This window comes from Megalopta genalis, unplaced genomic scaffold, assembly GCF_051020955.1.
Source record: "Megalopta genalis isolate 19385.01 unplaced genomic scaffold, iyMegGena1_principal scaffold0046, whole genome shotgun sequence".
NCBI classification, from domain to species: domain Eukaryota; kingdom Metazoa; phylum Arthropoda; class Insecta; order Hymenoptera; family Halictidae; genus Megalopta; species Megalopta genalis.
The window spans coordinates 365,665-389,657 of record NW_027476115.1 but is presented as its reverse complement, the minus strand read 5'-3'; the positions used below and the strand labels follow the sequence as shown (position 1 = coordinate 389,657).

The 23,993-nt window shown below is 36.9% G+C and overlaps 1 protein-coding gene and 2 pseudogenes across 1 annotated transcript; 1 reads left to right on the top strand and 2 right to left on the bottom strand.

The window, feature by feature from the left end:
* Window positions 1-2,928: 2,928 nt before the first annotated feature.
* LOC117224868 (uncharacterized) lies at window positions 2,929-3,615 on the bottom strand. Its single transcript, XM_076527843.1, has one exon. It carries the CDS (start codon window positions 3,613-3,615, stop codon window positions 2,929-2,931), a length of 687 nt encoding a protein of 228 aa, XP_076383958.1.
* A 5,654-nt stretch (window positions 3,616-9,269) lies between these two features.
* LOC117224869 (uncharacterized) lies at window positions 9,270-12,242 on the top strand (annotated as a pseudogene).
* A 7,354-nt stretch (window positions 12,243-19,596) lies between these two features.
* On the bottom strand, window positions 19,597-20,393 carry LOC143261259 (uridine 5'-monophosphate synthase pseudogene; annotated as a pseudogene).
* Between the last annotated feature and the right edge of the window lie 3,600 nt (window positions 20,394-23,993).

The following is a 23,993-nucleotide window of genomic DNA, read 5'->3' as shown; positions in this document are numbered from 1 at the left end:
GCCGCGTCCCGGGGGAGATTTATCCTCCCCCATGAATAATCTTGGTTCGGCGGTGCGGGGGACCGCTCCCCGCACCGCTTCGTCACGACGGCCGCTTTTCAACGAGGGTGCCCAGGGCCCCCCCACTCCCGGTATAGGGAGGACATCTTCGGTTGGCGGGCGGCGGGCAATTAAACCAGCATAATCTGGTACACCCGCCGCCCGCCTATTCTCAGCTGCTCGGGGGGGGGGGGCTCTAGGCGTGGACGCACACGCCGCACCCCCCGCTCACGGCGACCCCGCTCGGCAGCCACCTTCTGCAACATTACCTGTTCGCAGAAGACGATGGCTGCCGCCCATTTTCTCGGGCTCTCCAGCATGGCCCCAACTAAGCTGGAGAGAGCGAGGTCGCGACCAACTTCCCTTCTTAGGACTCGGCGCAGCACTGAAAAGGCGGGGCATACCTCCAGTGTATGCTGCGCCGAGTCCTCCTCCGCGCCACAGTGGTGGCACACCGTCGTTGCTTCCCGACCGATGCGACACAGGTAGACACCGAAGCAGCCATGCCCGGTGAATACCTGCGTCGCACGGTAGGAGAGCCTGCCAAACCGCCTCTCCCGCCACGAGGTGAAGTGCGGCAGGAGAGCCCCAGGGACGCGCTCGCCGGCATGGGAACAAAGCTCCGCATGCCATCTGGCGAGCGCAAGTCTCCGGGCCTGGAGCTCGAAGCACTGGACCGCCTCCTGCTCCGGCGGGTCCCCCCGAGCCCGGCCAGCAATGCATATGCGCCTATAAACATAGGCGCGCATCGCCGCCTGCAGCTCGAAGGGAATTTCTCCCGCCAGAGCAAGCGCCGCCACGGTAGACGCGGTGCGGTAACCTCTTATGAGGCGAAGGGCCATTTGCCTCTGAAGCCGGCGCAACAACAAAGTGATGCGCCGGCTTGCCCTCGCGGACGGCGCCCAGATCGGGGCGCCGTATGAGGCCATGGACCGCACCACGCCCAGGTATAGGCGACGCACCACATTATCCGGTCCCCCGAGATTGGGCAACAGGCGGCCGAGCGAGGCCGCCGCCCTCTCAACTCGGGGGACGAGGCGGCCGAAATGCGCTCCGAACCTCCAGTGGCTGTCGAGGATCAGTCCGAGATACTTGATCTCAGACTTCACCTCGACGCAGGCTTCTCCAACCAGGATCCACGATCCGGCCGGTGACCGAGACCGAGGCCGTCCAAACCAGACGGCCTCGGCCTTCTCCGGGGCCATCTTCAGCCCCAGATCGTGGACCCTCGCGACGACGGCTGCCACCGCAACCTCCGCTCGTCGGATGGTCCTCTCGAAGGTGTCCCCGACGGTGACCACCAACGTGTCGTCTGCATAGCAGACCAGGGTGGCACCGTCGGGCTGGGAGGCCTTCTCCAGGACCGCGTTATACCCCAGGTCCCACAGGAGTGGTCCTAGCACGGACCCCTGTAGGACCCCGCAGTCCACCTCCCCCCGAATCATCCCGTGCCGGCCCGGGTATTCTACCCACCTGTCCCGCAGGTAGGCCCCGATCACCCGCCTCAGATAGGGAGGCACCTGGTGCTCAACCAGGGCCTCCCTAATGGCGGACCATAACATAAGCTTATCTGCAAATGTCAACATATTTTCTTTTCCTTGAACTTTAAGCCTATCAACATTTTTCACGCAATACTCATTTATAATGTTAAATATTTCACATACATCGACGCAGCCTTTTACGATAAAAGATATCGAAGTAGTACGTAATGTCTAAGATTATACGTACTTTTAAAGAATGAATGTATTTACGTGTGAGAATAATAAAACGTGAATCATGAAGAATATTAATGGAATCTAATGTATTAACTGTAAATACTAAGCTATCAAAGATATTACGAGGAAGATTAAGAATATCGTGATCGATACTTTGTGTTATACAAGTATTGGCAATATGTTCGACATATTCTTCAGTTACATCAAATTTTATGATTGGGGAGATTTCATAGGCATCATCTTTAATGTATTTTTCACATTCATTAAAAATTTTATGAGAAAACATAGAATTATATTTTTCTTCAAATTTTTGAATAATGTAAACATGACTAGCATCAAGCAGTTCACTACCAAGCACGTCGATTAAGGAACAAGCTTTTTCATCTTGTGTTCATTGAAAAATGATCATTTTCTCGTAGAATACTCATTTTTATCCCATCCATCACTTTGAAATATAAAAATAAATTCTTTTTTCAATACTTCACTTTTCAAATTTATAAATTCTTTTGATTTACTCTGAATTTCTTCATCTTTTATATGTTTACTTATTATAAGACATATTTTGATATCAAGTTTAACTATAATGGTAAATTCATCTTTCTTAAAAGCTCGAGCTGGTTCCGTTTTTAGTGATTTTCTTATAAATTGAATATTTGTTGTCACATATTGCCGAATAATTCAAATCATCAACAATATTGCTAATCAGGAATTCCTTTGATTCAATAAAATCACTTTTTATATTCGAATATGCGAAAATAAATCTTTTAACCACCTTTAAAACTTTCCTGTTGACCGTATCATCACCTTTTAAATTAAATATCAATAATTTTTTAGGCCTTCCTAGCTTATCCTCTTTAGTGTCATCTAATCCCAAGAATATCCTTCTTGATTCTTTTCATAACTGAAATATATTATATCTTATACTTCTTATCTTTGAAACTATCTCTTCTGTCAGTATATTTATCCTATAGTCATCGAAAGATAAGGAGATATTTTTTGATCCTGTAGAGTTTAAATCACAATTACAAATTGATTCATTCTTATTATTATATCCGTTTTGTATATTTCTCATATAATTTAAATTGTTTTCCTCTTCATTTTTTTCATTATTCTGATGTTAAAAGTCCTCAAACATACCTAATTTAGAATCCACATCTTCAAAATAACCATGTTATTAATTAATAACATCACACAAATATTTATCAAAGTCTTCTAACTTATTGAGAATTTCTACATATCTAAAATATTTTTTATTTTCGATCACATCATGACAAATATATAAACCAAGAAGTCTAAAAATCTCTTCTGTAACTTTCCTTACAGATTCAGAAAGCTCGTCGTTTAAGAAATATTTAACACCTGTGATAATGTCAAACTCGTTACTTTCTATAGAATCAAAAATGTCGCGTGCAAAACTACACGCTTCAATATACATTTTATTAGTTACATGTTCCAGATATTTTTCATACAATCCCACAATATTTGCTAGAATTCCACATATTTCATTTTCACGTCGTAGATATGCAGTAGATTCATAATTCTCGCTTAATTCTTTATCATTAACAGTTATATTGGTTAGTATATCTAATGTGGTATTTATATTATCAATATTTTCTAAGCACTTCACCGTATAGTTATAACTCTCCATGTGAGATATCACAGAATCACTAAATCCTTTATATCTTATCTCGATTATTTTATCTATAACTTTTTGTACTTTGTGATAAGTATTTCTGTAATTAGATCGCTTGTAATTACTTTTCTTATTCTCTAAAGACTGATTTAATGGATTGATATCGTCAGTTTGTAATGTTTCCCAATCTATTCTAAGCTCTTTAACAAGCAGATTGGCATCATCCATGGGGTTATAAAATCAGCGATTTAAAATTCAGGCTGTTTATGTGGAATGCAGAAAAAAAATATTTAAAATCCAACTAATAATGACAACACTAGAAAAGATTCTAGAAAAAATAAAAATTCAATATGCATTCTTGTGAAAAGGGCAATTAATGAATTATTTTACAAATATCCTTAACTTTTAAAGAGATATAACTATGTTTAAATATGATTAAAGTGTTACTTTATAACCAAAAATATTTAAATAATCTTCATAAATTTAAAATATTCATTTTTATAGATCAAGTAAAATTTATATACTAAAATAAGATGTTTCTTTAAGGAAAATAGGTAAGCAATGATTGGTATCTTTATAACAACTCTTAAAAAACAAAAATACATATAAATTTATAGAAATATGTTTTCCAATCTTATTTTATTAAATCTAACCGCAGATAAAAATATATGATCCAAAAATTTATCATCTTTAGAATGATTATAAATGGGTACGTATAAACAGAAAAAAGATAAATTTTTTATATATTATTTAAAATTTACTCTTTTCTGTATTTCTTCAATAAATAAATAGTGGTTTTTAAAAAAAATAATATTTGTATATGAAAAAATATGGTACAAAACGTTAGCAATATTCTATACTAAAATATATTTTCTATTTTTTATTTTATTATATATATATAGATCAAAGTATTTTATTAATTTTTATTAATAGAAAAGTCATTAATTTCCACATCTGAAATTTCCTCTTCAAAAAAGATTAAATATTCATATTCTGTTTCTGACGTGTTTGTATTTTGATCATTCTCGGTATTAGAATTATTTAACTTATCTACTGAATCACACAGAAGTTATTTCATCTGTCTAGTCACTAAAAAAATGTTTTATTATCAAGGCATTAATATAGTCTTAAAAATATTCACGTGGTTCATTACCTCCTTCACTCGTATCATAAAGATGTTGATCATTTTGAATCCAACTGCTTTCATTTGACTTATTTAATTCGTTGGGTATTGTTTTAGTAAAGATAAATTTCATATAAAATAAAAATACGATCAAGCAAAATTTTCTATACATATTTTTGAAGGGATTTTTCGATAGATTTATGTATATTTTTTGTTGAAATTTTATAAAACGTTTTTTTTCATAATTTAAAGAAGCGCAAACTTTTTTTAAGATTTTAAAATTTAAACATACAAACACAGTGAAAACAGTTTTTTTAATACTTTATATATTATATGTGATTTTGTGTGTGATTGATGTGTATATTTTAGACATTTATTTACTGTACTTTTTATTTATTTTTTTTTATTAACACGTTGAAGACGGCTAATTTTTTATATATAGAATTTTTAATTAGCTGTGGCCACCGATGGTAGACGCCGTCCTTAACGTGTTAAACTATCTCGCTTTTATTTATTTCATAAAATTGTTTTAGCGTTAATTTTGTAAATAATCTATTTTAAATCATTATTTAAATTTTTTTCAAAATCGGTTTAAAATAAGAATTAGTTTAATATGAATCATTTAGATTTTGTTGTATTATTATTTAAAATTTATATAGTTATACAAATGCCTGCTATCCAACTGATACGTACATTACAGGAATATTGATTATTGACCTCGGATATGTGTAGAACCTAAAATACTGAGTTGAACCCTAAAAGTCTCGTTTTATACATTCATAGGAAATCCACCCTTAAAATGTTATATTGACATTACTTTAGGTGACGAAAAGGTTATAACAATGTAACTATATACAGTTGCCATTTGAATGATGATTGACACTGTGGTATCAACCACATTTTGATCTTAAATACAACTTATTCTTGATGATGAAAGACGTAACCAATCATATTTTTGTTTGTTCATTTTATATTTTACTTATGATATTATTCCGATGGTTGCCAAGGTGTGTGTGTGTGCGTGCGTGTGCGTGCGCGCGCGCGCGTGTGTGTGTGTGTGTGTGTGCGCGCGCGCGCGCGTGTGTGTGTTAAAAATAAATACATAAGCTAAAACTTGGGCAAGAGATATACAAATACAGATATAACAGATAAGGTCAGGCAGGATGAATATAAATAAAGACTTTAATTATAAAAAATAATTGAACAATTGATTATTTATTGACGCTCCAGGAGAAGCGAGTCAAGAGTGTAGATCCGTATTGGAGATCTACTACAAACATGGCAGCCTCCCTGAGGGTTACGCCAGACACTTATCCATATAAATTAATTTAAAAAACATACAAAAATATGTTTTTAGCTTAATCAGAGCAAATTTGTGTGTGTGTGTGTGTGTGTGTGTGTGTGTGTGGACTGATTTAATATAATATAATATTATTTTATGATCCCTTAACCAATCATGAATGAAACTTGGTGTATAAAAATATTGTCATGTTTTTTATTTTCCTTATAGTTTTATTTATGAGATTATTTGTAAATACGTGGTATAAATGTCGTCAATGGTTTATTGTCGGTTAAATCGTATTTGTATTCTCACAATTATAATTTAAAAGTAGGTAACAGAAAAAACATGTTTAAACTTATCTAAAATTATATTTTATACAAACGAAAAATTGAAATTTTATATAAAGTAATTTAAAATCTATTAAATAGATTAATACTCAAGTTAAAACAAAAAAAAATAGATGAACATTACAAATTAAGAATATTAAATCAATTTTTAGCATCTGAAGTTTCATCGTTATTAGGATCACATAATTTTTAAACCCATTTCCTGAATCAGGGGTTAAATATACTTTATTATAGCCATCAGAATGATCAATCGTTAAATTAGAAACATCATCTACAAAATATGACCCGCTTTTACCATTTTCATCTTCAACAATAAGTACATATTTTTGATTTGAATAGGTTTTAGGAAATTTAGTTTTTCCTTCTGATTTTATCTTAGCACATTGAGATTTCAAATAAAATAAAAATAAGATCAAGGTATAAATTCTTTTCATAATCATAAGGAAGGTATTTTAAAAACTTTATATATTTTTTTACTTAAATTTTATAAAAAAACAATTTCTAATTAAAAAGAAAAAAGAGAAAAATTTTTATAATTTCAAATCTAGAAATGTTTAATTAATGTTAGAATTGGCTGTTTTTATTGTTATTAGTCTCGTGTTTAAAATAGAACTATATAGTATATAGTTTTTATATATTTTTAAAATTGACTGCATTTCTCATGTTTATATTCTGATTATATTTGTTGCGCACGGCACAAAATTAAAGCGCCGGAATTCGTGGAGGAGACGACACTCGATTTATTTGACTCGGACTCCACAGTCCTTTGATTTACAAGCTTTTGGAGCACGGCTCCGTTTGTCGTATAAAGGGTAGCACGGCTACGAACGAAATATAAAAACTGAAGCACGGCTTCGAACGAAATATAAAAACTGAAGCACGGCTTCGTATAGGCGCAAGGGCGCTAAATTAAACTTGACTGTTCGCTATATCGATATCTTGGAGAGAATTTCGTTATTACATTTGCGGCAGTATATATAGACACCTGGCCGATGCTCAAGGTGACGCATCGTCAGGTGTCGAAGGCCGGTCATTGCCTCCTAAGGTAAAAACGCTGCATGTATACATTTAGGCCGAGGCGAGCGTTTGACGGTCGGGCCAACGCACGTCGATCGTGTTATTGTCTTGCCGCCTCGCCGTTTATTCGACAAAAACGGCGAGACGGCGTACATCGAAAGTCGAGCGTGCGTTGACCCGCGGTCCGCGATTCGGCCGGAACAATATTCTTTTGCTTGAATTTTTCAAATCTTTTTTTTACTTTATTTAATTTTATTTTTCTGAATTTTAAAATCTGCTTAAAAAAGGAATAGTTTAATTAAATTATTTAAATTTTAGTCATACCTTTAAATATATAATAAAATAAAAACCTTGTTTACAATAGTTTGAAGAATAGTTACTATATAGCAGCATTTTTGAAAAGCATTATTGATTTTTAATATTTTCATAGTTACATTTTATTTTTTTAAGAAAAACAAAATTAATTCTATTTAAAAATCAAATAAGCAAGTAAATAAAAAACAAATAAAAAAATGAATTCAATGTTAAAAAATCCTTTTAATATAAAAAGAAACTTTTTTTGGGTAATATACATAAATTTAATACAAACTACACAATCTTCGATTTATTTATTTATAAGAAAAAGATCTTTTCTTTATGTTTAAGACAATTTATTCAATTTAAAATGTTTAGAAGCGAATAAAATAATTCTTTTAAGTAAAATCATTTGAATAATTTTATCTTCTTTTATGTTTTTATAAATATTCATTATAAATATCTAAATTGAGCGAAGACGAGTACTGTATCAGGGTGGCTTTGGCGAAGAAGAGGTTGAAAGAGTTGTGGAAGGATCGGTACGAGCTTCATGGTGTTACGAAACAGTACAAGAATAAGACAGGTCATTACGTAACCCGTTAAATCTTTTTAATTAAAAAAATTTAAAAAAAAGAACTACAAATTATTCATTAATTTTTCCAAAAATTAAAAGCTCAAAGCATTTATTATACATTTTCCATAAAAACTCATCAAGTAAGAACTAGAGGTCAGAAAAATGACTAAGGTTTTAGGGCGTTTTAAGATGTTGATATTTTATAATTTTATATGCCTAAAAAATATTGAAATAGCTTGAAAATATTATATTTGGAAATTAAAGAATACAAACTTGGTTAATATTTATATTTTGTCGAGTTATTTAAATGATAATTTGTTAAGTGAAAACCAATATTAACTGTGGGTAAAATCGACATAAAATTCATAATTGCCACCTAAATAATATTAATAAATTACAATCCCGTTCCCTTTTCATATTAGAAATATTATTTTCATAAAAATGTGTGAATTCGATTTATAAAAAAATCCTTTGTTTCTCATAGCATGAGAAAACTTTTATTTTTATTCAAATTTTAATACGAGTCTATTAGCGAGGTGTGTTTCATATTAATTAGATATAAATAATAATCTATATAATCTAAAACATATCACATTTTTAGTATAAATCATCAAATTTAATTATTGTCTTTTTTAAACTCCTCAAATCTATTTCTTTTGTATTTCTATGTTAGCTACTTTCTTTTAAAAAAATTAAAAGTTCTGATAGATTAAACATGAGATCTTTCAAATACGATAACTTTAATATTTAAATTATGTTATTGTAACAAGCCTGACTTTAATTTCATAGTGCTTTATTTAGAGATTTTTAGCCATAGTTTATTAGATTACTGTCAATAAATTATATTACATAAGATACTATTGCACACAAGTATAGCGGAATCTCTATCTTAATATTCTCTACTTAAGACATATTTCAAAAAAATTATTTAGCTGATTTTGTAAATCCTAAATTTATTTACCAACGTAAACCCAATTCCTGAATATAGTGGCAAAGAAAGTAATTGAGATTGTAAAAAACGGAACATTTAAAGGTTAAAAACTAAAACTATAAAAAATATTTATGGTGTACTCACCATAAGGAGTATCTTATTCCTATTGGAGCTCTAAACTCCAATTAATAAATACTGAAGTTTCATAGGTTAATTGCTAAAGGAGGCTGATTATCTGGGATCAATAGGATTCTATTGGTCCTACTCCTTACTAAAAAACTATATAAGGAGGAGAAGCCCATAAGATAGAGAGCATGACTGAGAAGATGAGAAGAGTAGAGGAGGACAAAGCTAGTAAGAGTAGAAATGGAGACGCTAGCAGGAGCTTTAGCGATAAATTTATAAATAAAAATTTATTAGATTTATTTTTAAAAGCGGGATACCACAATATTCAATATTTTATTCAAACCTTGTTAGCTCATAAATTACTTTTCTCTTTAAAAATTTAAACTTCACAGAAAAATAAAAAATGTAAATAAAAATGTATATATGCTGAAGATCAATTAAATCTATCTATAAAATACAATATGCACAATATAAACAATCTTCTATCTATTTTGATTTTATCAATATTAAACGAAAATCTTAAATGATATGAAACAAAGAGATAGAATCAATTGTGAAACATACACTATAAACCACCTTGACAAAAAATAATACATGCTGCCTCATTTTCATCCTGTTATATTACGCTTCTTAAAACATTAATAGGAAGTGGTGTATTATCATTTCTATTTTTATTTAAGACGTATGGAATAGCAACAGCAACAATCTTAACTATAGTATCAGGAACATTTGCAGTTATTGGATTGGTATTGTATGTATTGTGTGCTCATGAAATTGGACGAAGTGCAACATTATCAGAATTAGCATTAGTAAGAATGCCATATACAAAGATTATGGTGGATTTCTCTGTATTTCTCAAATGTTTTGGTGTAGCTCTTTCATATCTCATAATAGCTCGAAAACTTCTTCCACCTTTTATATAGAAACAGTTTTTGGTCGTGCACATATTGTAAATCCAAACATTCTTCTCGTTCTATTTCTTGCATTCGTGGGTCCGTTCTGTTATTTTCAGAAATTAGACAAGCTTAAATATACATCTTTTTGTGGTATTTTGGCAATATTTTTTGTAATAATAGCCACAATTTATAGGTATTACTATACCAAGTAAATTATATACACCTGTAGTCTACTTTATTACACCAATATCAACTGATTACTTAGGTGGATTTGGAAAATTTGTATTTTCATTTACGTGCCATCAAAACATTTTTGCAGTATACAGTGAAATGGTCAATAATTCTGTGAAGCGAACAAATCGATTGATTCTTGCAGTAGCAACCTCAGCCCTTGTTATGTATATCACATTTGGATTATTCAACTATTTATTATATGGAGTCGCAGCAAATATAAACATAATAAGAAATTACCCCAATGATGTTCTTGCATCAATGGTTCGTGGCCTCTACATTGTTGTGTTATGGGAGTTTCTTATTCACTACAAGTAAATCCTTGTAGAGCGCCTACTTCGTAAAAATGATATCATATGACAAACAGCGAGGAAAGGCTGTCGTTAATATTTGTGTAACAACTCTTATAATTGTATTGACATATTGTATTGCAGTGTCCGGAATGAATCTTGGTATTGTTTACACCATTGTTGGTGCTATAGCATCAACATTTATTTGTTTGATATTTCCTTCTCTTTTTTATTTCAATATGGACATAAATAGATCTGTTATGTTGGACAGTTTCTATCGTATTTTTCCTTTTTATTTGGAGTTTTTGTATTTTTGGTTACTATATTGAATGTTTCTAGAAAGTATCTGTAGAATATTCTTATATCAAGAAACATGACTGTTGAATTACGGTTTTAAGAAGAAATAATATATACAACTGGATTTATTTAAGATATAAGATTGCACAACGGGCTATATTTCATGAAACGTGCATTTATATTTACAGAGATTTTCAATCGAGCAGTCGAAATAACATTTGTATATATATATAGCTTTTTATAAACAAGTTATATATAATTTATCAGGATATGGCGTTTTAATAAAAAGCAAAAATGATGAACAAATGGATAATAAAAAGAAAAGTTTTGTTTTCTACCCGTACTGAATATAAATTGTAAGAAGAAACACTTCGAACGACCCGCGGGCTCCTAGCTCGTCGCCCAATATCCTGGCTCCCAGCGCGCCACCTATATCCCGTTTTCCGCTTCCGCCCTTTGTTCGTTTCAGGTATCGCACCCTTTGCTTCACGACGTGCCTCTCCCTAGTCTACACGTGCTTCTTCTCCATCACGGACAGTACAACCACGCTCGCTGTTACCAAGGATCAGATCTTACATAATCTCTGCCAACAGGTTATGGGCCCAAATTGACCGAATATCGAGTGGAAATAACATTCGGAATTGTATTATGCCGGAAATTAATTGAGAGTAAATTCACGCGGCTCGATCGTTAGAGAACAAAAATGTACGCGTCCAGCATGTCGAGAATTGAAACCCTCAACAAAGAAAATTATGACACGTGGAAGATGCAAATGGAAGCGTTTCTGGTCAGAAACGACGCGTGGTCATACGTGAGTGGTGAATTTATACAACCGACTGCCGAGTCAACCGACGCGGAACGAGTCGCGAAGAGCGCGTGGATAACGAACGATAAAAAAGCCAAATCCGATATTATCTTGTCGATCAGCCCTTCTGAGCTGAAACAGGTAAAAGGGTGCACGACATCTCGAGAAGTCTGGCTGAAATTAGAGGGCATATATCAATCGAAGGGGCCAGCGAGAAAAGCGACGCTCTTAAAACAATTGACCCTCCAGCGCATGGAAGATGGCGGAAACGTGCGCGAACACGTGAATAGGTTCTTCGACGCGGTCGACATACTAAGTGAAATGGAGGTCGATATTAACCCGGACTTGCTCGCGATTATGCTTTTATACAGCTTACCACCGAGTTTCGAGAATTTTAGATGCGCGATCGAATCCCGCGACGAATTGCCGACTCCCGATGTTCTTCGCATAAAAATAATAGAAGAGAGCGACGCTCGAAAAGGTGACGTGCTAAACGGTGCACAAAACGCCATGTGGGCTAGCAGGGGTGTAAAATATCGCTCGAATTTCAAAAAGACAAAGGAATTGCCGAAATCAGAGGAAAAATTCAAATTCCAATGCCACCGATGTGGGAAATTCGGACACAAGGCTGCTGATTGCTGAAGTAAGGACAAGCAAACTCCTCATGACGCGAAGAACGCTGAAGAAAACGTAAGTCTACGAGCATCGGAGGAGTCGGCCATGGGCGACGCGGCCATGTTAGCGAGAAGACGACACAACGAACACGCCGAGCGGAAGTGGTGCTTGGACAGCGGCGCCACCTCGCATTTCTGTAAGCAACTTGACGATTTCTCAAAAATACTAAGCATGGAAAACCGTAAGTTGAATTTAGCTAATCACGATTCCACTGAGATTAAGGCCAGAGGAACCGTTACGTTTTCAACCGACGTCGCCGGCAAACGGAACAAGATTCAATTAAACGACACATTGCATGTACCCGACTTACGTTCGAATTAACTGTCTGTGAGCAAAATTACCGAGAATAATCACGATGTAATTTTTAAGAAAAATGAAGCGCTCATAACGGATTGCAACGGAAACATCAAGATGCGGGCCGAGAAAATCAACGGTCTCTACTTTGTACAACAGCACGAGGATCAAGAGTGTAGAGTCTCAACGGAATCATCGCAGAAGTCGTCGAATACCGTTACGACCTGGCATCGTCGACTCGGACATCTGAATTTCGGGGACCTCGTCAAAGCCAAAAACAGCGGAACCTTCAAAGGACTCGATTTCGAGCAAACCGACGCTAAACTCGAGTGCGACGTCTGTGTACGGGGTAAGATGACTAGAACACCGTTCCCGAAGAACTCGGGTAGGAAAACTGGCCTGCTCGACATCATACATTCTGACGTTTGCGGGCCTATGCGAGTGGAGTCACTCAACAAGGCCAGGTACTTCGTGACATTCATCGACGACTCCACAAGGTGGTGCGAGGTATATTTCTTAAGATCAAAAAACGAGGTTTTCGAAAAGTTCAAAGAATTCCATAGGAAGATCGAGAATCACAAGGATAAAAGGATTAAGTATCTGCAGTCGGACAATGGAAAGGAATACCTCAACAATGAATTCGACACTTATATGAGGAAACATGGAATAACCAGGAGACTCACAATCGCTCACAATCCGGAGCAGAATGGGACTGCAGAGAGAAAAAATCACACTTTACTTGACATGGCTCGGTGCCTTCTTATACAGTCTGGACTTCCCTCCAACTTTTGGGCCGAAGCAATATCAACTGCAAACTACATCCGCAACCGATGTCCTACGAGGAGCCTAAACGGAAAATCGCTATATGAAGCGTGGACTGGAAATGTACCGGATGTGAGCGGCTTCAAAGAGTTCGGCTGCCGGGTTTGCTTCCTGAACTCAAAACCCAAAAAGGGAAAGCTTGATGAATGGAGCAAAAAGGGAATCTTCCTCGGTTATTCGGACCACTCCAAGGCCTATAGAGTGTGGGTACCCGACGAGAAGAAGGTCGTCATCGCTCGAGACGTCGTCTTTAACGATACGCTCGGAGAATCCCGCCGTCGACGACGCCGGAACTCCGCCTGTGGAAGATCGACAAGAAAGCGAGGACGAAGAGGAAGATGGGGGGAACTTACAACCGACCGACTTGATGCGAGCACGAGGAAGGCCCAGGCTGATACGTACTGGATTGAGGGGGAGACCTCGAAAGGAGTATCGGACTGTCGACCCCAACGCCGGATATGCCAGTGAGGAATTCGCCTTCGCTACGGAGATTCCCATAAGCGAGGCCGTAAGCGGACCGGAGTCCGACGAATGGCTCGATGCCATGGCCGCCGAACTGAAGTCGATAATAAAGAATAAAACCTGGGAAATCGTGAATCGGCCCGCTAACGTACCGGTCATCGGAAGCCGCATGGTGTTGCGGAACAAATACAGGTCCGATGGAACGATCGACAAGAGGAAGGCGCGTTTAGTCGCGCAAGGCGCAACGAGACGTTCGCTCCAGTCGCGCGTATAAGCTCCGTTCGGCTCATCGCCGCACTGGCAGCGAAACTGGGGATGAAGATGCACCAACTGGACATTACGACTGCCTATCTGAATGGAGTTCTCCAGGAAGAAATTTTTATGGAACCTCCGAAACTCATAATCGAAGCGCTGGAATCCCTCATCTACAAAGAAGGGCAAGACAGCGAGATATGCAAACAGGCCAAGTCCTTAATTAAAAATCTCAAATCTGGCGATGAAGTGTGCCTACTGAAAAAGGCATTGTACGGACTGCGCCAAGCTGGGAGAACATGGCACGCGACACTCGACAAATCTCTCCGAAGACTGGGTGCCGCGCCCACCAATGCAGATCCGTGTACTTATCGGCTGGGGAAGGGTGAGGACTTGACCTTGTTCGAAGTTTACGTCGATGACATAATAATCGCCTCAAGAGATTCAACAAGAATCGAGGAAATAAGGGCGAGTCTCGGCCAGGAATTCGACGTCAAAGACGTCGGTGAGATCGGCTATTGCCTGGGGATTGAATTCTCTCGATGCGAAAACACCATCCGCTTGACTCAAACGAGCTATATTAGAGAAATTCTGGACCGCTTCGGGATGACGGATTCAAAAGCGGCCAAGACCCCGATGGATCCCAGCATCAAGCTCGTGAAGTCAAGCATTCCTTCGGATCCAGAAGCATCGAAAAGACCATACAGGGAACTCATCGGAGCTCTCATGTATCACGCCGTCTCTATCAGGCCGGACATCGCTTTTGCCGTCAGCTCACTGAGCCAATCTAATGACTGCCACGATAATACTCATTGGACGGCGGCAAAAAAAGTTCTGCGTTACCTCAGGGGGACTATAGGGATGGGAATAACATTCAAACCGTCAGGTAACCCCCTCAGGTGCTTCATCGACTTCGATTGGGCGTCTTGTCTGAGTGATCGTCGATCGTACACGGGATACACGACGATCCTAAGCTCCGGACCAATATCTTGGGAATCCAGGAAGCAGAGAACCGTCGCGCTCTCCTCGACCGAGGCGGAGTACATGGCGCTTACCGAGGGTGTGAAGGAATGCCTCTATTTCCGGGGGTTTCTCGTCGAATTGGGATTCGATGATCTGGCCGATGCGGTGGTGTTCAACGATAATCTTGGTGCGCAGAAGCTTGCCGAGAATCCGGCCTTCCACGCCAGAAGTAAACACAACGACGTGAGGCATCACTTTGTACGGGAGGTCTTGCGGGACGGGAAGGCAAGAGTTCAGCACATCTCTACGGGAGAGATGCCCGCCGATATCCTAACCAAGGGACTACTAAGACTAAAGCACGAAAAGTGCGCCAAGTTCTTCGGAATGAACTGGGGTGTCGACGTTACTCGCCCTCGGCTCGAGGGGGAGTGTAAGAAGAAACACTTCGAACGACCCGCGGGCTCCTAGCTCGTCACCCTATATCCTGGCTCCTAGAGCGCCACCTATATCCCGTTTTCCGCTTCCGCCCTTTGTTCGTTTCAGGTATCGCACCCTTCGCTTCACGACGTGCCTCTCTCCAGTCTACACGTGCATCTTCTCCATCACGGACAGTACATCAACCACGCTAGCTGTTACCAAGGATCAGATCTCACATAATCTCTGTCAACACATATCCGCGCTGCGAATAATAGAAAATGAAAGATAATGCTTGGGTTATTAATTTCTGTATCACTCACGACAACACACTGACTTTATTGTACAAAATATTAATTGTTGAAGGAAGCACTCACCTGTAGCTGCGTACGGCTTGCCGGTCGGTAGAAGACAGGATTGTAGGCACTAGGTGCTACGTTGTTCGGTTTGAAGAAGGCAACAATAACAAATATGGCTAGCCTCACCGTTTCGTCAGCCAATCGTACGCAAATCTTTTGGAAATGCGGAAAAATACATTTCTCGGCATAAAATTGCGTGAAAATCACGAAAATGATGGGAAACGTCGCATGAAAACGCTAAAAAAGCACAGTCCCTTTGATTTTACGAGAATATGTTGGAATATGCGCCATATATTAAAACTAATTACATCATCTGTGTACGGTTGAATGTATGCGTAAATTAATAGGTATGTGTGTATAAGAACGCTTTATTATGATCGCCGTTTTGCTCGTCCTTGTTTCGACAGCGATAGATTTCTACAGTTCTAGCAAATATGAAATTGTACATTTCTGCGTATAAAGTCATTGCCTTCTCTATAACCAAAATCGAACAACATACGGTATATACGAATTATGTAATTTATTTTTTAAAAATGAGAAAGAATAAAAAAAATTAATACTTCGTTGTCGCATTTTTAAGTTAAAAAGAAATAATTATTTTGATAAACAACACGAAAATCGAGCCGAGATGCGAAGTAACTTGCAATTACCGCTGAAACGATCTATAAAAATTGTAAAATCTATCTTTGTCTTTGTTTCATAAAGATTTTGAATAAAAGTATCATGAAAAAGTCTAGAAAAATCACAAGAATACAGAAAATATGTTTAAATTTCTATTATTAATGGTTGGTTATTTTCACGACCACCATAGCGTGATTGTACACTTCTGGATCGGTGAAGATCGGTTACAAAAATGGACCACACAATTGTCTTTGATAAAGATGAATAGGTGAATTTCATTTATTGCATCGTACAATACTTGTGTCGCGTAGAACAAAAGGCTAAAAAGTAAATTCATTACATTACAAGATCATGTTACGAACGGCATAAAAATTATATGTCGCGACCACCACGGTACATCCGGCCAAGTAGTGAATCTAGACGGAAAAGTAAGTCCAGAAAAAAGAATAACGTTTTTTCATTAAAGGCTGTGTTCTCGAGCGCACTGAGGTGAAATGTGAGTCAAGTTCGCGAAGTTTGGAATTGGTATGTCGTGGCCGGCACAACTATATGATTTCCATTAAGTAGTATTATTTTTCAACATAGTTTTTCTCGGAAACGAGCCTTGAATGAAAAAATGTTATTCCCTTTGCCCCACTTATTTTCGCATGTAGAATCAATGTCCGGCCTGTTATACCACGATATCGGGGATACACTAATCAATTTTTGTCTTTTTTAATACCGTCTCTTACGCAAAGGATTGACTTGAGACCCATGGATCCTTTCAAACTTTCGGTCCTCTCGATGAGTACTATATTTTGCAATAAAAAACCCTTTGATCTTGATCGTTGTGACATATAATTTTTTACAGCATGTACAATCGGACTGTCGACTTTGACAACGATTTAAGAATTCTCGAGATCAACGAAATTTAGCAGAATTATACTGGACGCGAAACGGACTGGAATTGTAATTTTTTTACAACGCAGTACCGTCGAGGAAAACTTCCGGACAATAAATCCGCGACACGAATATCCGTCAAACGTTCTCTACGTGGGCACGAAACAACATCACGACACAAGAATCATCTTGCGATTGCGAAAATTTTACTCGGAATCTAATTCACTTAAAATTTCAGCTGCTGATTATTATGCAAGAGGTGGACATCTTCATAGTGGAATCTTGACTTGAATCCGATAATGAGATCAACTTCACTCGTTTTGTTACATTTAAAAAGGACAGAACTTATGCCAGGGGCGAAGGAATGATTATTTTCGTCCTTAAGAGACATTTGCTGAATTGTGCAATATTTCATCTGATCAATCGGTTGAAATGTGCGGATAACCAACTTTTGATTTGATTATTTGTTATAGAGTTCCAGGACATGTCCTTTCGGAATTCCAATGGGACGAAATTTTTTACAACTTTAAGATAAATAACTGCTATTTAGTTTTACGGTTTTAAATACACTGAGGTCAGTATTGCTACTCATAAATCGGTAAAGTATCCTGAGTTTCTCAGCTCATTTTCATGAATTTAGTCACAGCGTTTATCTTGTATATTTCATTTCTACTACCAATGTTGAATATTATATGGAGGCAGTAAGAGTATTAATCGTACAGAAATTTAGCATAAAGTACAATTATTTTTATGGACAGTTGAGCTACTATTTCTAATAATTATATAATTAGCGATGTTTTATAAGAATGGTCTCATATATGTTTTCTCTCTCTCTCTCTCTCTCTCTCTCTCTCTTGCAGATGGTATTTATAACATTAATAAATTTATACACTTTACAATGATAGCATCCTCTTTAGAACTTAACGAATAATATTAATTTTTACGAACGATGTTGAATGGGAGACAATGGAAAATGGGTAACTGATTTAATATTAGGATTATTGAAAGGATGACCCAAGTGACGAATACAAAGCGACGGTGTAAACATGCGCAGGTCACATGTATAACGTCGAGAGGTGGTTTAACCCCGAATAGGCATCGGACTCGTCAATATAAAAACAGCCGACACGCACGCGGCGGAAAGTGAACGTTGAAGACGATACGGCTAATTCAAAATTAGCACAGTTGACATAATTTTGAACAATCTATTTATTTTTAAATAGTTTGTACAATTTGCACACGATATAGAATTTAAACGGAAATTAATACTTTTGGCAAATTTTCTAAAGCAATCCTTTTCCTTTTCTTTTTAAATACTTTGTTGGCTTAGGCGTAGTACTTTTTATATTCTAATATAATATAATATATTATATTAGATATATATATTATAATATACTATATTATTATAATATATTCTAATATAATAAGTCTTTCACGTTTTTGATATGATTTCATTTTTTATACGTTGCACCTCTCAAACGCTTACCCAACAAACATCTCACCATGCAATAAGATTATTTTTATTTCTAAAATAACGAGTTTTTTTCTAGGAGTAATAGAGATTATGGATTCTTGACCAACATTTACGAAGAAGTCATATTTCGCGCTTGAAAAACATGCTCATATTTTAAGCTGAGGAACTCAGGATACTTTACCGATTCATAATTAGGCCAATGTGTACGTTTGATAACAAGTTTGAAAGACTTTTCGATATAATAATTTTTCCGTGTATTAACACAAACACAAACAGGATAATGATCCCCCCCACGTTTCGTCCTGAACTTCAGCATCAACATTATTTTCAAAATTCACGCTACAAAACTTCTTCTAACTAACTTCTTCAATTCTACGGCCATGGCACTCGATTTTTCGCACCTAATTTCTGTCTATTGAAATTAAAACACACATGGTCCCTGAAAGCATGATCCACAGAGCGATATTTAAATTATTAAGGATAACCTGTTGCACATAGCTATTTTTCTTTCGTATTATATTTCATTCAAGTGTACAGTTCATTCTAGGATGAAAATAAATTATGAAATAAGTACAGATTAATATCGTCTGACGTTAAAGATGTAGGATTAGGTTTTCTGGCACTGCGTGATCGGAACGCTAGCTTCTCACCCAGATCCGTGGTGTACCTTACACTGCTTTACCATTAGCTACTTTGATATCTGTCGATTTTAATATCCCCATATGATTTGCGCCACTATAAAAATACCACCCGGTTCGTTAACATTGTCTAACACATTCTTTCACCCATCTACTATGCTCTTTCCTGCTATTGCACGCACAGTAACAATATCTGCCCATTGCGCAATTTTGTAAATACTCTTTTGGTATTGCAAAAACACTCTGTTACCGATATCCGCGAACTTCCGGTCCTCCATTAAAAGGAAATCGCGCTTTTTAGCCAAATCTTGTAAACGCTTTATAAAATCACAGCTGAAGTATTCTACTACATCTACGTGCGCTTTTTTAGTACCACAATGTGTGGCCCTACCAAATTGGCTAATTGTAAAATAGAGTCTGCTTTGGTGAAGTCTGCTGCCAAGCACGAAGTAGATAGTCTTTTGATTCCATTAGATTGAATATTCTACATGCAATCTCGTTTGTAGTCTTATTAGCGCGAGAGTAATATGGTATTTCCAGTCTGCATTTTGAAATGTTAGAAGAAGTTATTTAATACTGTATGAAGCAGAAAATAATGCAGTGTAAAACGTTATTTACCTTTATTAACAATAACAGGAGCTTGACATAGCGACAAGTAGTTTAGTACATCTTTTCTAATCGTTGGTGTAATCTTGTTGGCTTCCACAAGTTAAGCAAAGATACTGGTGACCGAGTACAAACTCCACATGTTTATACCATTAGCTTCAATATTCTTTCTGCCACCCTGTTCTCTATCAATCACTACAAGAGCATCTGTTACCTTCAAACCCTCTTTTCTTAAAGTTTGTACAGTCTCTAGTATACTGCTACCGCTAGTGACTACATCTTCAATGATCATACAATTATCTCCTAGTTCAAAATGGCCTTCCATCATTTTCATTGTGCCATATGCCTTTCCCTCTTTTCTTTTGATTAACATGGGGATATTAAAAGCGACAGATATCAAAGTAGCTAATTGTAAAGCAGTGTAAGGTACACCACAGACCTGAGTTACGTTTTCACGGTCCTCTGACAGTCTCCACAGTGTCATCGCCAGTTGAGCCTTCGAAATATCAAAGAATATAAACAATTTAAAAATTATACAAATCACAGAGTATGCTGAATAGAATTTTTAAATTACTCATACCATAACTTTTGGTTGAGAGATTATTACTCTCAAGTCAAAATACACTGGACTTTTCAAACCAATTTTTGTCACAGATTCTCCAAACTTGATCGCGTAGATCGAAAAAAGTGAATCAGCGAACTTCTTCAATTCTACGTCTACGGCACTCGATTTTTCGCACATGATTTCTGTCTATTGAAATTAAAACACACATGATCCCTGAAAGCGTGATCCACAGAGCGATATTTAAATTATTAAGGATAACCTGTTGCACATAGCTATTTTTATTTCGTATTATATCTGATTCAAGTGTACAGTTCATTCTAGGATCAAAATAAATTATGAAATAAGTACAGATTAATATCGTCTGACGTTAAAGATGTAGGATTAGGTTTTCTGGCACTGCGTGATCGGAACGCTAGCTTCTCATCCGTGAAAACATATCCGGGATCTGTGGTGTACCTTACACTGCTTTACCGTTAGCTACTTTGATATCTGTCGATTTTAATATCCCCATGTTAATCAAAAGAAAAGTGGAAAAGGCATATGGCACTTGAAAATGATAGAAGGCCATTTTCAAATTAGGAGATAATTGTGTGATCATGGAGGATTTAGTCACTATCGGTAGTAGTATCCTAGCGACTGTACAAACTTTAAGAAAAGAGGGTTTGAAGGTAACAGATGCACTTGTAGTGATTGACAGAGAACAGGGTGGCAAAAAGAATATTGAAGCTAATGGTTTAAACATGTGGAATTTGTACTCGGTCATCAGTCTCTTGGCTTACCTCGTGGAAGCCGACAAGATTACACCAACGATAATAAAAGATGTACTAAACTACTTGTCGCTATGTCAAGCTCTTGTTATCGTTAATCAAGGTAAATAACATTTTACGCAGCATCATTTTCTGCTTCATAGAATATTAAATAGCTACTTTTAAAGTTCCAGAATGCAGACTGAAAATACCATTTTATTGTCGCGCTAATAAGGCTACAAACGAGATTGCATCTAAAATATTCAATGTAATGGAAACAAAAGAATCTACTTTGTGCTTGGCAGCAGACTTGAGCAAAGCAGACTCTATTTTACAATTAGAAGATTTAGTAGGACCACACATTGTGGTACTAAAAAAAAACGCACGTAGATATAGTAGAAGACTTCAGCTGTGATTTTATAAAGCGTTTGCAAGATTTGGCTAAGAAGCACGATTTTCTTTTAATGGAGGACCAGAAGTTCGCGGATATCGGCAACTCGGTGTCTTTGCAATACCAAAAGGGTATTTAGAAAATTGCGGAATGGGCAGATATTGTTACTGTGCACGCGATAGCAGGAAAGAGCATAGTAGATGGATTAAAAAATGCGTTAGGAAATGTTAACGAACCGCGTGGTATTTTTATATTGGCGTAAATCATATGGGGATATTAAAATCGACAGGTATCAAAGTAGCTAATGGTACACCACAGATCTGAGTTATGTTTTCACGGCCCTCTGACAGTCTCCACAGTGCCTTCGCCAGTTGAGCCTTCGAAATATCAAAGAATATAAACAATTTAAAAATTATACAAATCACAGAGTATGCTGAATAAAATTTTTAAATTACTCATACCATAACTTTTGGTTGAAAGATTATTAATCTCAAGTCAAAATACTCTGGACTTTTCAATCCAATTTTGGTCACAGATTCTCCAAATTTGATCGCGTAGATCGTAAAAAGTGAAATAGCTAACTTCTTCAATTCTACGTCCATGGCACTCGATTTTTCGCACATGATTTCTGTCTATTGAAATTAAAACACACATGGTCCCTGAAAGCATGATGCACAGAGCGATATTAAAATTATTAAGGAAATCTGTTACACATATCTATTTTTCTTTCGTATTATATTTCATTCAAGTGTACAGTTGATTCTAGGATGAAAATAAATTATGAAATAAGTACAGAATAATAACGTTGGACGTTAAAGATGTAGGATTAGCTTAGTACGATCACTGCGTGATCGGAACACTAGCTTCTCACCCATGAAAACATATCCCAGATCTGTGGTGTACCATTAGCTACTTTGACATCTGTCGATTTTAATATCCCCATATGATTTGCGCCAGTATAAAAATACCACCCGGTTCGTTAACATTTCCTAACGCATTTTTTAATCCATCTACTATGCTCTTTCCTGCTATCGCGTGCACAGTAACAATATCTGCCCATTCCGCAATTTTGTAAATACCCTTTTGGTATTGCAAAGACACCGTGTTGCCGATATCCGCGAACTTCCGGTCCTCCATTAAAAGAAAATCGTGCTTCTTAGCCAAATCTTGCAAACGCTTTATAAAATCACAGCTGAAGTCTGCTACTATATCTACGTGCGTATTTTTAGTACCACAATGTGTGGCCCTACCAAATTTGCTAATTGTAAAATAGAGTCTGCTTTGCTCAAGTCTGCTGCCAAGCACAAAGTAGATTCTTTTGTTTCCATTAGATTGAATATTTTATATGCAATCTCGTTTGTAGCCCTATTAGCGCGACAGTAAAATGGTATTTTCAGTCTGCATTCTGGAACTTTAAAAGAAGCTATTTTATATTCTACGAAACAGAAAATGATGCAGTGTAAAATGTTATTTCCCTTGATTAACGATAACAGGAGCTTGACATAGCGACAAGTAGTTTAGTACATCTTTTCTTATCGTTGGTGTAATCTTGTCGGCTTCCACGAGGTAAGCCAAGAGACTGGTGACCGAGTACAAACTCCACATGTTTATACCATTAGCTTCAATATTCTTTCTGCCACCCTGTTCTCTCTCAATCACTACAAGAGCATCTGTTACCTTCAAACCCCCTTTTCTTAAAGTTTGTACAGTCTCTAGTATACTGCTACCGCTAGTGACTACATCTTCAATGATCATACAATTATCTCCTAGTTCAAAATGGCCTTCCATCATTTTCTTTGTGCCATATGCCTTTCCCTCTTTTCTTTTGATTAACATGGGGATATTAAAAGCGACAGATATCAAAGTAGCTAATGGTAAAGCAGTGTAAGGTACACCACAGATCTGAGTTACGTTTTCACGGTCCTCTGACAGTCTCCACAGTGTCATCGCCAGTTGAGCCTTCGAAATATCAAAGAATATAAACAATTTAAAAATTATACAAATCACAGAGTATGCTGAATAGAATTTTTTAATTACTCATACCATAACTTTTGGTTGATAGATTATTACTCTCAAGTCAAAATACACTGGACTTTTCAAACCAATTTTGGTCACAGATTCTCCAAATTTGATCGCGTAGATCGCAAAAAGTGAATCAGCGAACTTCTTCAATTCTACGTCTACGGCACTCGATTTTTCGCAAATGATTTCTGTCTATTGAAATTAAAACAC